The 14038-nt window shown below is 38.4% G+C and overlaps 1 protein-coding gene across 7 annotated transcripts in view; it reads right to left on the bottom strand.

The window, feature by feature from the left end:
• STK3 (serine/threonine kinase 3) overlaps nt 1–14038 on the bottom strand; it is a 294979-nt gene that overhangs the window by 243460 nt on the left and 37481 nt on the right. Inside the window, exon 2 of one of the 7 annotated variants that reach the window (XM_073330481.1) lies at nt 2172–2245. The exons of the other annotated variants lie outside the window; for them this stretch is intronic. Within the exon in view, the coding sequence (XP_073186582.1) occupies nt 2172–2237 (66 nt within the window). The 5' untranslated portion in view covers nt 2238–2245. The remainder of the gene's footprint in view (nt 1–2171; nt 2246–14038) is intronic. 7 annotated transcript variants of the gene reach the window in all.

The following is a 14038-nucleotide window of genomic DNA, read 5'->3' as shown; positions in this document are numbered from 1 at the left end:
ACATACAGCATACTGGGGCAGAGAAAACCACCTGACCCCACCCTTCCCATCATTCTTATGGCTTGTCTACACAATGAGTTATTCAGGAACAGATATTCCTAAATAGCTCCAGGTATGAACACTCTTCTGGAATAAGAGTGTCTTGTTCCTGTTTAGTTTAAATCACTGGGTTAAATTAAACAGAAATAAGGCCCTCTTATCCCAGAATAAGAGTCTCCACCCATGGAGCCAATCAGGAATAGCTGTTCCTGAATAACTTCAAGTTCAGACAAGCAACTCACATCCCCCCTACCCCCCGCTTTTCTTTCTCACCCCCTCCCAATTACAGGGATGTGTCTTTCAGAGTGACAATATTTTAAATTGACATTGGGAATACTATTATACTGGAATGTGTTCAAGGCTGCCATCAATTCTTTGATCTGTAGATAATTACAGAGATGTTGAACATAATGAGCCTGTTCTCCAAACGCAAAGAAATCTGTGTGTTCCTCATATCCCCCCATTCAGGTTTTTCAATTTTTACCATAATCAATAGGGTTCTGCTAATTGATAACTAGAATGTTCCCTGTCATTTTGGAATTGATCGGATGTGTCATTCAAAAGTTATCACATTATATCCAAACAGCAAAATTCCATCATGGTGAGTGTAATCCCTCACTCTCAGCTAAAAACCTGTTTTAAAATGTCCTTCAAAAATATGAATTACTTTGCTGTTTGCCAAATGCTTTCTATTAGCTGGTAATAAATTGCCAATATGCAACATGATCTGCATTATAATATATCATGTTACTAGAGCAGTTGTAATACTGTATTGTGGAACAGCAGGAATCTTAAAATTAGCTGGCCCTTTACTATATTTCAACAATAATAAGAATTTTAATAAGCATTTTAATAAGAACAGTTATTACTATGGGAAGATAACGGTACCACGATAACTACAACTTTCCTTGCAGCCACAGCCTATGAATGCCTGCTGCTCTACCCTGAAAAATGTTGTTGGGCTGTGTCAGTCAGGGGTGTGAAAAAAAAAAAAAACCCACACACTCCTGACTGACAAACGATGCCAGCAAAACAAATGTAGCTATACTGGCAAAATCACTCCTTTCGCTAGTATAAGCTGCCTCTCCACCAGGGGGTTCTGCTGGACTACCTATGGCAGTATAGCAGCATCAGCCAACCCTTTATAGTGTAGGCTGGCCCTACAAAGCAGATTCAGTGCTAAGATATTGCTTTTTCATGAAGAGGTCAGATACCCATACTACTCACCTCCACAATCATTCTGGGTTTTAAACAATCTTCTTTATTTCACTCACTAAACACCAGGTAGCCTGTTGGGTTTTTGTTTTTTTTGTTTGTTTGTTTTTTTTAAGGTGAAAAGGGCATTATAAGATTGCATTAAAGTCAACAATTGTGTGCCACATTTTGAAGAATTACACTCCATTTTTTCATATTGTGTTTGCTTTTTCGTTCTTTCAGTCAAGATGTGTGGAAATTTATCTCCTCATATTCAGTTACGGTAGTACAAAAGAGCATAACCAGGAGAAATGGGATGAAAATTAAAGAAATAAAAAACTGTGACTATCAAATTATGCCAGCAAAACAAATGTAGCTATACTGGCAAAATCACCCCACATTTCAGCAGTGGGGTGTCTGGCGCCCTGCCACAGTCTTCTGGGAATAGGAAAGCGCTATTCCCACAGAAAGGTTGGGGACCATTGTGTTAAGGGGTCACCACCAGTTACTTTGTATTCTTGGTAGGTACAGCAAAGAACAAAATTGTACTAGTATTTTCAGCTAATTCATTCGGTTTTAGCAGGATTAGCTGAAACCTAGCCTATTTAAATAATTCAGTTCTAACTTTTTGAAATATATGGCCTATACATAAAGGGCTCATTTATCATCCAGAGATAGAATAATTCCCAAATATTTTAGCCCTGAAGGGATAACCAGTACTTTAGTTGACTGATATCTTTCTTCAGATCCTCTTTAAAAACTCTCCTTTGCTGTAAAGTTATTTCCTCACTGGGATTTTATAATACATCCCATCTCCTCTAGGCCTTACTTACAGGCCATGAATCTGAAGTCAGTTCCACATGAAATCCCATTGACTTCAATAGGACTCTATACAGGCACAAGGGTCTACCTATGCAGAAAAAATACAGGATCAGGACCTTATGTTGCAAGCTCTTTGGAACAGAGATTGTCTTCATCCATACATCTGGTTCTACACCAAGCATTTTCAGTCCTATAACAAATACATAATTATTCTCCAAGCAAGTATATTCTATTTCTTGGTAAGGTGTAACTTAGTACTGTTTTAAACAGGAATATATTAAAGCACACTAGGCAACCTTTAGTAGGCACCAGCAAGGTCTACCAAACCAGTTAATACTAGGGCTGTCAAGCGATTAAAAAAATTAAACGCAATTAATTGCACTGTTAATAATAGAATACCATTTATTTAAATATTGTTTGATGTTTTCCTTATTTTTAAATATATTATTATAACATAGAATACAAAGTACACAGGACTCACTTTATTTTTTATTACAAATATTTGCACTGTAAAAAACAAGAGTCTTTCAATTCACCAAATGCAAGTACTATAGTGCAATCTTTTTCATTAATGTAGAATTATGTATAAAAAAGAACTGCATTCAAAAATAAAACAAATGTAAAACTTTAGAGCCTTCAAGTCCACTCAGTCCTATTTCTTGTTCAGCCAATCGCTCAGACTAAGAAGTTTGTTTACATTTGCAGGAGATAATGCTGCCTGCTCCTTGTTCACAATATCACCTGAAAGCGAGAAAAGGTGTTCGCCGGCTACAACAGTGCCATGAATCGCATTTTACATGATCGCAATTTACATGCCAAATCTGCTAAAGATTCCTATGTCCCATCATGCTTCAACCACCATTCCAGAGTACATGCATCCATGCTGATGATGGGTTCTGCTCAATAACAATCCAAAGCAGTGTGGACTGACGCATGTTCATTTTCATCATCTGAGTCAAATGTCATCAGCAGAAGGTTGATTTTCTTTTTTGGTGGTTCAGATTCTGTAGTTTCCACATCAGTGTGTTTCTCTTTTAAGACTTCTGAAACCATGCTCCACACCTCAACACTCTCAGATTTTGGAAGGCACTTCAGATTCTTAAACCTTGGGTCGAGTTCTGCAGCTATCTTTAGAAATCTCACATTGGTACCTTCTTTGCATTTTGTCAAATCTGCAGTGAAAGTGTTCTTTAAATGAACATGTGCTGAGTTATCATCTGAGACTACTATAACGTGCAATATATGGCAGAATGCGGGTGAAATAGAACCAGAGAGAATACAATTCTCCCGCAAGGAGTTCAGTCACAAATTTAATGAATTCATTTTTTTAACAAGCATCATTAGCATGGAAGCATGTCCTCTAGAATGGTGGCCAAAGCATGAAGGGGCATATGAATGTTTAGCATATCTGTCAGATACCTTGCAATGCTGGCTACAAAAGCCTGTTCTCACTTTCTGGTGACATTGTAAATAAGAAGTGGGCAGCATGATCTCCCATAAATGTAAACAAATTTGTCTGACTTAGTGATTGGCTTAACGAGAAGTAGGACTGAGTGGACTTGTAGGCTCTAACGTTTTGCATGGTTTTGTTTTTGAATGTAGTTATGTAACCAAAAAAAAAATCTACATTTGTAAGTTGCACTTTCATGATAAAGAGATTACACTACAGTACTTGTATGAGATGAATTGAAAAATACTGTTTCTTTTGTATATTGTTTTTACAGTACAAATATTTGTAATCAAAAATAATAATATAAAGTGAGAACTGTACACTTTGTATTCTGTGTTGTCATTGAAATCAATATTTGAAAATGTAGAAAAACATCCAAAAATATTTAATACATTTCAATTGTAGTCTATTGTTTAACAGTGCGATTAAAACTGCAATTAATCATGATAAATTTTTTTAATCGTGATTAATTTTTTTGAGTTAATCACGTGAGTTCACTATGATTAATAGACAGCCCTAGTTAATACACAACATATTAATGTGCTTTATAAATCACCTTGCCCTATTAGTCTGCATTACCCCATCAAAGAGACAAGCCATTATGCAACAGCTCCCCACAGAGCTGTCTAGCTGACCAGAAAAGTTGGCGCACAATATGCTCCAACCATGCCTCCTCTCTCTCCTGCACCACTCCTTCCCATGCCAGGGGCTGTGAGGGAAGCCCCAGCCTTATGCTACTGAGAGAATACCCTGGTGGGAAGATTCATCAGTTCCAAAGCCCCGCACACACAGAGAGAGCCAGCCTGTAAAGGGTGCGAGAGACCCCAACACCACGGCCATAGTTTGGCTTTTCAGAGTAAAAAAGCTGTTGCCTGCATAAAGTACTGTCCGGTGCTCTATATTGGTATGCATTATTTTTGATATTTTTATGTTGGCATATAACTATTGCTATTGGTTAAAGAGCCACAGCACGCAACAAAGGGAACAGGAGTTAGTCAAATTCTTCCTATAAAGTAAAACTGATTTACTCTGTTTTTTAACCCAAGAGCAAGCGGGCAAAAAGGAGCTCTCCAACCAGCCAGCACTCATTTCAGAAACATTTGAGATCAGGCAAAAGAAAAGAGAGAAAAAACAAAATTTGAACAGAATATAAAATACTATTTGTGCTTCTGTGTTTATTTTACAATATGCTTTCTTCCCCCAATCTTCCAAAATTATTAGCCACAGGGAAAATATCTGAATCCTCATGACCCAATTATAAATTAAAATTAGTAACAGAAAAAAGAAGATGAAATCTTAGGGGAAAATATAAACTATTAACTTTAAGGGCGATATGTAAAATGAAATAAGCAAATCTTTATTATGAGAAATTTTCACTGTTGTTTTCTTTAAATCTCATCATTCCATCTCTGTTGTCAAACTAGAAGTGGCTTCATTTTCTAACCTTCAGGTCCAAAATAAAAAATCTCCACACAGAAACAAAAATTAAAAGTATAGAAAAGATAGCTCTGTTTTTAACTGTTTCCAGCTAGATAAGAAAATCAATCAGCTAAGTATTTTACCACCTCTGTGTGGGGATCTTCCAGTTGAAAGTTAAAAAACTGAGCTGGTTTCTATGTGTAGACACTAATGATCCTGAAGTACAATCATTTGCCTGGTATCTTTGGTCACCATTTTCCCTTACCCCATGCTTGTGTACAGTGTGCTGTGCATTTCTTGTCCACTTGGGTGCCATCTGCCATTCCTGAGACAGCTGTGAAGCAATTTTGAACCCTGCAGCATCCATACAAATTAACTCAGAAAGCTAAAGTGGGCCAACTTTATAGCCACCATACAAACCAATGGAAACTATTACGCCAGCCAGCTCTGGTCAAACTAAATATTCTGGTGGATCAGATGAACATGCACTAAGTTCAGGTGTAACATATCTATTAGGGGAGGTTGCAGAGTAACATATCTATTAGGAGAATGAACCTGAAGATATGCTTGGCTGATTAGGCATGGATGCCCATGCACCCTTAATTTCACTTTCTGTGCATATTCATTATTACAAAGTCTCACCAAAGTCAAATACTATTTTTCTCCCACAGGACCTCTGCCTCATTCAGTAGGCAGGAAGGACAGTAAATGAGGCAGGGGTGCATAGCTAAAAAGCCGTTGTTGGCAAGACCCCTATCTCTTTCACTGTGAAAGTTGTAATGCATGTAACACGAGGCAAGGACCTACAGGAAGAGAAATAGTGTTGTTGGGGTTACAGCACTGGATTGAAACCAGTGAGAATGGGATTCTAGCCCTAACTTTGACACAAACTTCCCTCAGACCAGACTTTTCAGAAGCAGTCATAACTTGCAGGTGCCTCATTTTCTAGGTGACCAGCTTGAGACACACAGGGCTTGATTTTTCAGAAATTCTAAAAACACTCACAACTGTAAATGAAGTCAACACCTATAAAAATATCAGGCCCTACCTGTCTCCAATTGGGCACCCAATCATTAAGATACTCAAAATCAATATACACTTTTGAAAAATTTGGCCTACATCTTCCTATACTTTAGTTCTCTATATGTAAATGGAAGATAATATTTCCCTACTTCACAGGAGTGTTGTGAAGATAATCATAAGGCACTTGGGTAATATGGTGATGAGAGCAATAATAATAATTTCCTCATGATTTTTTAATTATTATTATTAATATTAATAATAAATAGTTAAGTAGTAAATTAGGCATAGGACCATGAATTGAGTGATGCAGATAGAAAGACATTACACAGCTACCTCATTCTCAGAGCACCATCCACCATGAGCAGCGAATGATGCATGGTCATGTGGAAAATAAATAGAAATGAGCACACAACTAAAGATAGTTCTACTCCCTTGTGCATATACAGGCTGCATGAGGATTTAATTCTGACATTTGAGTATTAGACTTTTCAATGATAAGGTATTTTATATGTAATTTTATTTGTATATATATAAAATCAGACCCCCTCATGTTAGCACATTTTAGGGGACAGGATACTTCGGACAGTGCTAATGAGCTACAGAGCTTTCCACCTGTAGTTCAACAGTTTGAATCCAGCCCAGATCAGTTAAGAGTCAAAGCTGTCTCCATCTAATATATATCTGCTGGCCCCTATATGAAATGAGTTTGGTGGAAGTCATTTCCAGCTCTCACATCACCAATTTACCATAGCACTTGGCACACATGTGTTTTGCATGGAGAGGCCAAGAACAGAGTGGAACATGGAGCCTAGACTCCCTCTGCTACTCCTAGAGCTTGTCTTCACTATCAAGTTTGATCTACAACTGCGATGTATCAAATTAGCTAACCAGAGGCTAACCACAACTTTGCAATTAATGTAGAAAAGAACACGTCCTGTCCAGCCCCTAGGGGAGGTCTGAGACTTAAACATGCCATTTAACCATGATTATGTGACACAATAATGCACATGGCTTGTCCTTGTCCACACAAAGATGTGGTCAGCATCACGACAGTTAATTCCACTCTTCACAGTAATATTTTAACAATAAAATTGTGTAGTGACAGCAAGGCCACAGTGGAAATCCTACCCAGACCAGGGTTGAGACAAGCTGATAGGGTAGTATGTCTGGGCTTCTCACCCTGCAGATAAAAGAACTGTATTTGCCAGCACTGTGACCTTTCATTAACTCTAAATACAAAAAAGCATTTTTTTATTAAAAACAAACTTTATGGTTGTATGAAACATATTTGCAAATAGACAAATTAACTCATTACTGATTTGCATAAACTGCTTATGTGACAGCAACTACATTATTATTTCACACACAAAAATGCATTCCAAAAGAAGAGATGCTTGTGTCTTATAGACCCACCCCGCAATCCATACAGACCTTGGATCTAGGGGAGTTGGAGAAGGTGAGGGGGAACAGAGAAGTCTTTTCTTCTGGTGAGAGTGCAAAAAATCTAATCTCACACAACTCCAACAGTGCATGAAACAGCTTGATGAAAACTCCATGAGGGGAACCTTGTGAAGGTCTCCCCCACCACTCTCTTTTGTTGTTGTTTTTTTTTCCCCTTTCCCCACCACAGTAATATTCAGCAACTGACATCTCAAAAATTTCATTTAAATAAAGATTCTCTTCTAATTAACCAGTATTATAAGCAGGGTCTAGTATCACTGATTATTATTAAAGGTACCCAACACTCCCCATTATAAGATCCTCTTTTTACTGGGTTTATAACTTTGCCAAACTTTAACCATTTGGACTGAAATTTTACATGCTAGGTGTTGCCACAGGCTGAATTTTTTTCAAAAAAAATAATCTCAGTCAAAACAGTTCTGCCCTTTCTGAGAATGAGACTATGAAAAATAAATGGTTTTGCTCATGTTAAAAATTCTTGTGACTGTTTCTTTGAGAAGCTTTAGCACTGCCCCTTCCCTTCCCTCCCCCATGCTTCGGAGCAGGGCCTTCAAATTTGGCATGGGGTGGCCTTGGGTCAAGTGAAGTATCCTTCACAATCCCTGTGAAAATCCACCCAAATTTGGCCAAGTTATAAACCTGGGGAAGCGGGGGATGACGACGACTGCAGTTTGCACATACTCAGAGAGTGTTTCAATTTTTAGCAGCTAAAATCTCCAAAGATGCTCTATACACCTTCACAGCTCCCAAGCGTGACTGGACTGCACTTGAGCCAGCCCCACAGAACCACTGAATGTGTTCCAAACCAGGGCTATAGAGTGAAGCCAGACTTTCCCTGTAATTGCTGCACCCACCTGCTCTGGGCAAGAGTGGAGGTGAGCACCGCAACGGAGAGCTCTAAGTGACCTGCATTCCAGCACCCAGGAACGTGGAGGAAGCTGCCTGATTCAAATACAGAGGAGACAGAAGCTGGACCAGGGGGAGAGAAAGAAGTAGATTAGGACAAGGAGTCTGGTTAGCGTAGGACTAGAAGAGAAGGGAAGGAAACTGGGACTTGTACAGACAGCCAGGAGGGAGAGATGAGGACTGGCTGGATAAGGAGACTGGGACTGGGATGAGAATCCTGAGGAGTGGAGACTAGGACTGGATAGAGGAGTGGAGACTAGGACTGGATAGGCAAGAAGAATGGGACAGGTTGAAGCAAAAGGGGCAGAAGGACTCAGTCCTGGGTGGAACAAGCAGAAGATGCTGTGACCATTAGGAAAAATTCCCCTCCGGAGGTTGGAATAGAAACCAAGATTCCTGAGTCTCACCGTTCCTCTCTCATCATTAAATACCTGTGAAATCCACTAGCAAAGTGTGTCTCTCATCCTCCTCCAAAGTTGGTTCACATAGACAATAATAAACTTACTACTGCTATCAGTTACTCTACTATCTCAAGGGGAAGAGGTTTGTGTGGTAAAACTAAAGGTTCCAACCAAACTGATGACCCATATGGGTGTCAATATGATGCAGCATGACGGAATTTCTGTATTTTCAGTTTGCTATTTTTAAAACCGAGGACATTTTTAAACACAAAAAGCAAAGTATATTAAAAACATTTTAAGGTTGCAAAGTGAAGCTTTCAAAAGTTAGGAAATGCCAGAATTAAGGTTGTCTGCACAACCAAAATTCAGCTCCCTTGTATATATGTATACTGTCTTTAATTTCATAAATCATTTTTTTTCCCCAAAGGACCTCTGCCTCATTATTCAGTGCACAGAATGGACAGTGTTCACTTACTGAGCAGCTGTTCAATATTTTGTTTTTTCCTCATCAGGAAATGTGTGGTCCAAGTCCTTATTTACTGCACACTATTCAAATCCTCCTTTGAAGACAGAATTATTAATTTCCTCATGGCCTTTTCTATGGCAATCATCACTATAGTACCTGAATATCTGAATATTGCAAATATTAATGAACTTATTTTAACATCTCTGTGAGATGAGGGAGTTGTATTATTATTCTCATTTTACAGATGGCAAACCGAAGCAGAGAGATTAAAATCAAAAGTATCCAGTAATGCCGAGTGCCCAGTTATAGACACTTATGAACTGACTTTTCAGAGTAGTTAGCATCATACGCACTTTATAGTTCAAAGCATTGCCCCCACTAACTTTAGTGGCAGCTGTGAGTCCTCAGCATTTCCACAAATCAGTCCTCAGGGTCTCAAGTCAGGCGTCCAGAAAATGAGAAACTCACAGCTAATGACCACCTGTGAAAAATTTGGTTTAAGTGACTTGACTTGTATCACAGGCAAGCACAGAATCCAGTTCTCCAGGACAGCATTCAACTGCCTCAACCATAAGACCATCTTTTCTCTTTCTGGAAACACTTATCTTCCAACCTCAGCAACAAACGAGCAGCATCCTACAGACAACAATCTCTTTCACTACTCAACCCTGATTCATCCCCCCAGCAGGTCCATCCTGGCACTGAATGAGGCAAGTATCCCATGGAAAAAATAGTATGTGATCATGTATTTAAAGACTGTATCATAATGTATAGTAACAGAGGTGAACAGGCAACTTATCTGGCATTTCCTAACTCTTGAGTGCTTAATGTTCTTTTAACAAAGTTTTTTTATATGTAATATATTAATACATTCTGAAAAGGGCTGTTGTACAGCGGCTGTTGTACTGGCTCTTGTTAGAGAACCATTTGAAAACACTTAACCTAGTTTTTAATATACCATGTCCAACTAATTTCTGGTTCAAAGACATTTGAATAGGTCTCCTCCTTAGGTCAAAGTTGGTTTTCCATCATTAGCCACTTTCAGAACACTCTGCTCCAATAACAGGAAGCATCTGAAATGATTCCTAGATTTATTTCAGATGAAGGTAAACTCAAAATTTAGGTCACATTAATGGCATAAAATGTTAAAACAAAAACTAAGACAATTATTCTATGCACAAGTGTCAAGTTCACCTTAGAAAAACTAGAAAAATAAGTTCCATCCGCAAGTATACCCTTCAAAAGAACTTCAGATAACAAAATTCAGCCTATGTGTGCAATGAAGCTATTTGGGAACTTTAAAATGTTATAGTGAAAGCTACAGTTATACTCTTAGCTCCATACAGTTGAGACTATTGGGGTGGGGGTGAGGGGATGATAATTTTGCCTCCCTCAACACAGCAATTTTGCATTTGAAAAGCTAAAACTGCTCTGTCAGAAACAGCTATATTTATCCTGAGAGCTACATAATTTAAAATGTTCAAATTTAAAATGCTAACAATTTTTGCACACACAAGTATAGAAATTTGTTCACAGTAAGCTTCAATTTTTTAATAATTAAGGATGACATTGCTAAATGAATCAAAGGTTATCATTATGTTTATTAGGAACAAAATATGACTATTTCCCCAAACCACTACTTACAGCGTTTGTCTAATCCATGAAATTCTTGTGTGTGCACAGGTGCATTTTAAATTGTTCAAATGCTTTTTTTTTTTTTTCCTGTTCACTATGAGGGATGGAGGACAACCAATGTTAAAGGCCCATGGTTCTGAGTAGAGCCCTGTGAGGGACTATTTTTTTAATCCCGCTCCCGTCCAATCCCACCACACAATACTCATTCTTACTTACTCCCACATTGTTTCTTGCATTTTTTTATCCCGCTCACATCTGCAAAAACCTTAGATCCTGCAAATTCCACGAGATGGGCAAATTCTCCCATGGTACTAAAAAAAATAGTTGGTTTATTTATTTATATATATATATATAAATGGAATTCAGGGTGGGGAAGTAAAAACACACTGGGAGGGAGTAATTCAAAAAGTCAGCTAAGGCCCATCTTCCCAGATGTGTACTTCCTTAGTCGCCATAGGGCCCAATTAAGCAACACTGTGTCTCAGCACCTTCCACCACTGGGTTCTTAAAGACAATGTGATTAAGTTTAAGGATTGATATCATCAATATATAAATTTTAAATTTTCCTAAAAATTGTAGGGCCAAGTCTTATAAACCTTATTAATGAATAATTCTTACTTACAAAATTATCATAGAATCATAGAATATCAGGGTTGGAAGGGACCCCAGAAGGTCATCTAGTCCAACCCCCTGCTCGAAGCAGGACCAATTCCCAGTTAAATCATCCCAGCCAGGGCTTTGTCAAGCCTGACCTTAAAAACCTCTACGGAAGGAGATTCTACCACCTCCCTAGGTAACGCATTCCAGTGTTTCACCACCCTCTTAGTGAAAAAGTTTTTCCTAATATCCAATCTAAACCTCCCCCACTGCAACTTGAAGTCCTATAGACTTCAATTTACTTATGTGACCAATAAGCCTTTCAGGAATAGCATCTTTATATTGTAAAATGTCTCGACCTATGTTATTAATAACTACCTTAGATTAGCAAAAGCAATTTTTTTAAAGATTTAGTTTACTTAACACTGTAAACATACTGTTTACTTTGTGTGCATTTCTCTGAGCTTGGATGAAGAAAATCAGTTAAGTCAATTTTGGTTTGAATTGTAAGTACTGAAAAGTATATTTGTTTGAAAATTGATTACATTTGGGTAAAAAAGATAGAATCATAGAATATCAGGGTTGGAAGGGACCTCAGGAGGTCATCTAGTCCAACCCCCTGCTCAAAGCAGGACCAATCCCCAATTTTTGCCCCATATCCCTAAATGGCCCCCTCAAGGATTGAACTCGCAGCCCTGGGTTTAGCAGGCCAAAGCTCAAACCACTGAACTATTCCTCCCCCCCAATAGATCGGTATTGGCCTAAATCTTTCTGTACCTGGAAATATTTCTTTTTGTCTTGTTTTCTACAAGCTTGTTTTTAAGTAAATTTAAACTTTGGGACAAATTTGGAGTTGACAGTAACTCCTTACGTGCCTAGTGAAGGACAGCTTTGTAGTAATTAAGTACCTAGTACTAAAAAAAGGTGATTCTATTGTAGAATATTAAATATATTTTTGAATGGGTGACTAAGGACTACACTGAGATTTGGGAAATGCCACAGAATGCCTTTGCTATTAATCATACATATAGTTAAACAAAATTTTAGCTTAAATAGCACGTCAATAAGCACTCAGATATTACAGTGACGTTGGCCAAATTAGTATCTAGGTACTTCACCATATGCAATTTTACCAACATTAGCCTTGCAACTATAAAAAGTTTTCACACTCTTACAAAATTAAGATTTTAAAGTCAGAAAATAAGGCCATCATACAGGGGAAAACAGGTTTCCCAGCTTCCAACAGAGGGCCACATACTGAATATCTTATTTGAAGAAAGCTCCCAATGACCTGCATTTTTTCTTAGGGTTTTGTTGTTGTTGTTTTTTTTAACTATGGGTTTTGTCAGCATTTAAAGTGATTCTGGCCCACAGGATCAAATCTGGAATAGTCAAAATGTCAGTGCCTGAGGATTTCATTGTAGGGGATGTTACCTGTGGATTGGCTAAGAATTTCACAGCTCCCATTACAATTACTGGACTGTCCCAGGCAGTCACAGGCTCCATTCATAAGGCTAGACACACTCTGGATCTTGTGCTTGAGTTATGATTGAGGAACCATTTCCCCCCATCATTGATCATCCACAATCTCTGAAGTTAGGAAGAATTTATCCATCCACAGTGACAGACATATCTTGAGAGTCCACCCTCGGTAGTTAATGAAACCACTGAGTTTCCACGCAGCCACTACAGATACCAGTGATCTTTCAGAAAAACAACCTATTAATGGTTTTGGTAAGCTTTAGATTAGTATTCGGTCATCCACTATTGAAACAGTGGCCCCTAAATGCTCTCTGCACAAGCTCCATCTTCACCATGGTTCCCAGAAAAGACAGATCAAGTGAGAGATGAGACAGCCAGAACACCAGTGACCGAAATCTCATGCAGACTGCAACCAATTATATAGTTTTTTTCCCTTCCAAAGGAAATCCAATACAGAAAAATACCATCCTTAGTGGCCAATAGCTTGCCCAATCCTAGCTGTCTCATCACAATTATAGAGTTGAGTTCTTCCCCTCAAAATTTTCATATTACTTGGCAAATAAAAATTGTTTGAATTTAGAATAAACTGTCTACTTCTGTAGAAATGGAACACTGTCTTAAGGAAACAATGAATTAGTCTTATGAATTTCAGCCAGTATTGCTCACTGAAGTTAAAGAGGTACTGAAGTAGCTTTGTGCTACAACCTGTGAGGTGGACCCATGACCTTCCTGGCTGGTGAAGGTCAGTAGGGAAAGTGGTGGGTTCCTTCTTAAGACTGTCAACATTTCCCTATGGAAGGGCAGAGTGCAAGTAGCTCTTACAGCTACAGTGAAGCCAGTGCTCAAGAAGCCAATTTTGATGCTGACAATCTATATACAATCTATATAATGACAGTCTTCATTTTTGGGGAAGGTCATGAAAAGGTTGTGGTGGAAAAATTAATGTGGGTGGGGTTTGTTGTTTGTTTTGATTTTTCCAGTCCTCTAGTTTCCTTGACCCCAGTTTATAGATTTACAAGCCTGGATATGAGATAGAAATTGCACCGGTTATACTAGTGGATGATCGCCTAGTAACGGAAAAAGAGAGAATCTGTGCTGATCCTTTTATATTGGTCACCAGCTTCGATATTGTTCCTTTGCTTG

The sequence above is a fragment of the Lepidochelys kempii genome, chromosome 2, assembly GCF_965140265.1.
Source record: "Lepidochelys kempii isolate rLepKem1 chromosome 2, rLepKem1.hap2, whole genome shotgun sequence".
NCBI lineage: Eukaryota > Metazoa > Chordata > Testudines > Cheloniidae > Lepidochelys > Lepidochelys kempii.
Note: the sequence above shows the minus strand (reverse complement) of the source record. Positions and strands in the feature narration are given on the sequence as shown.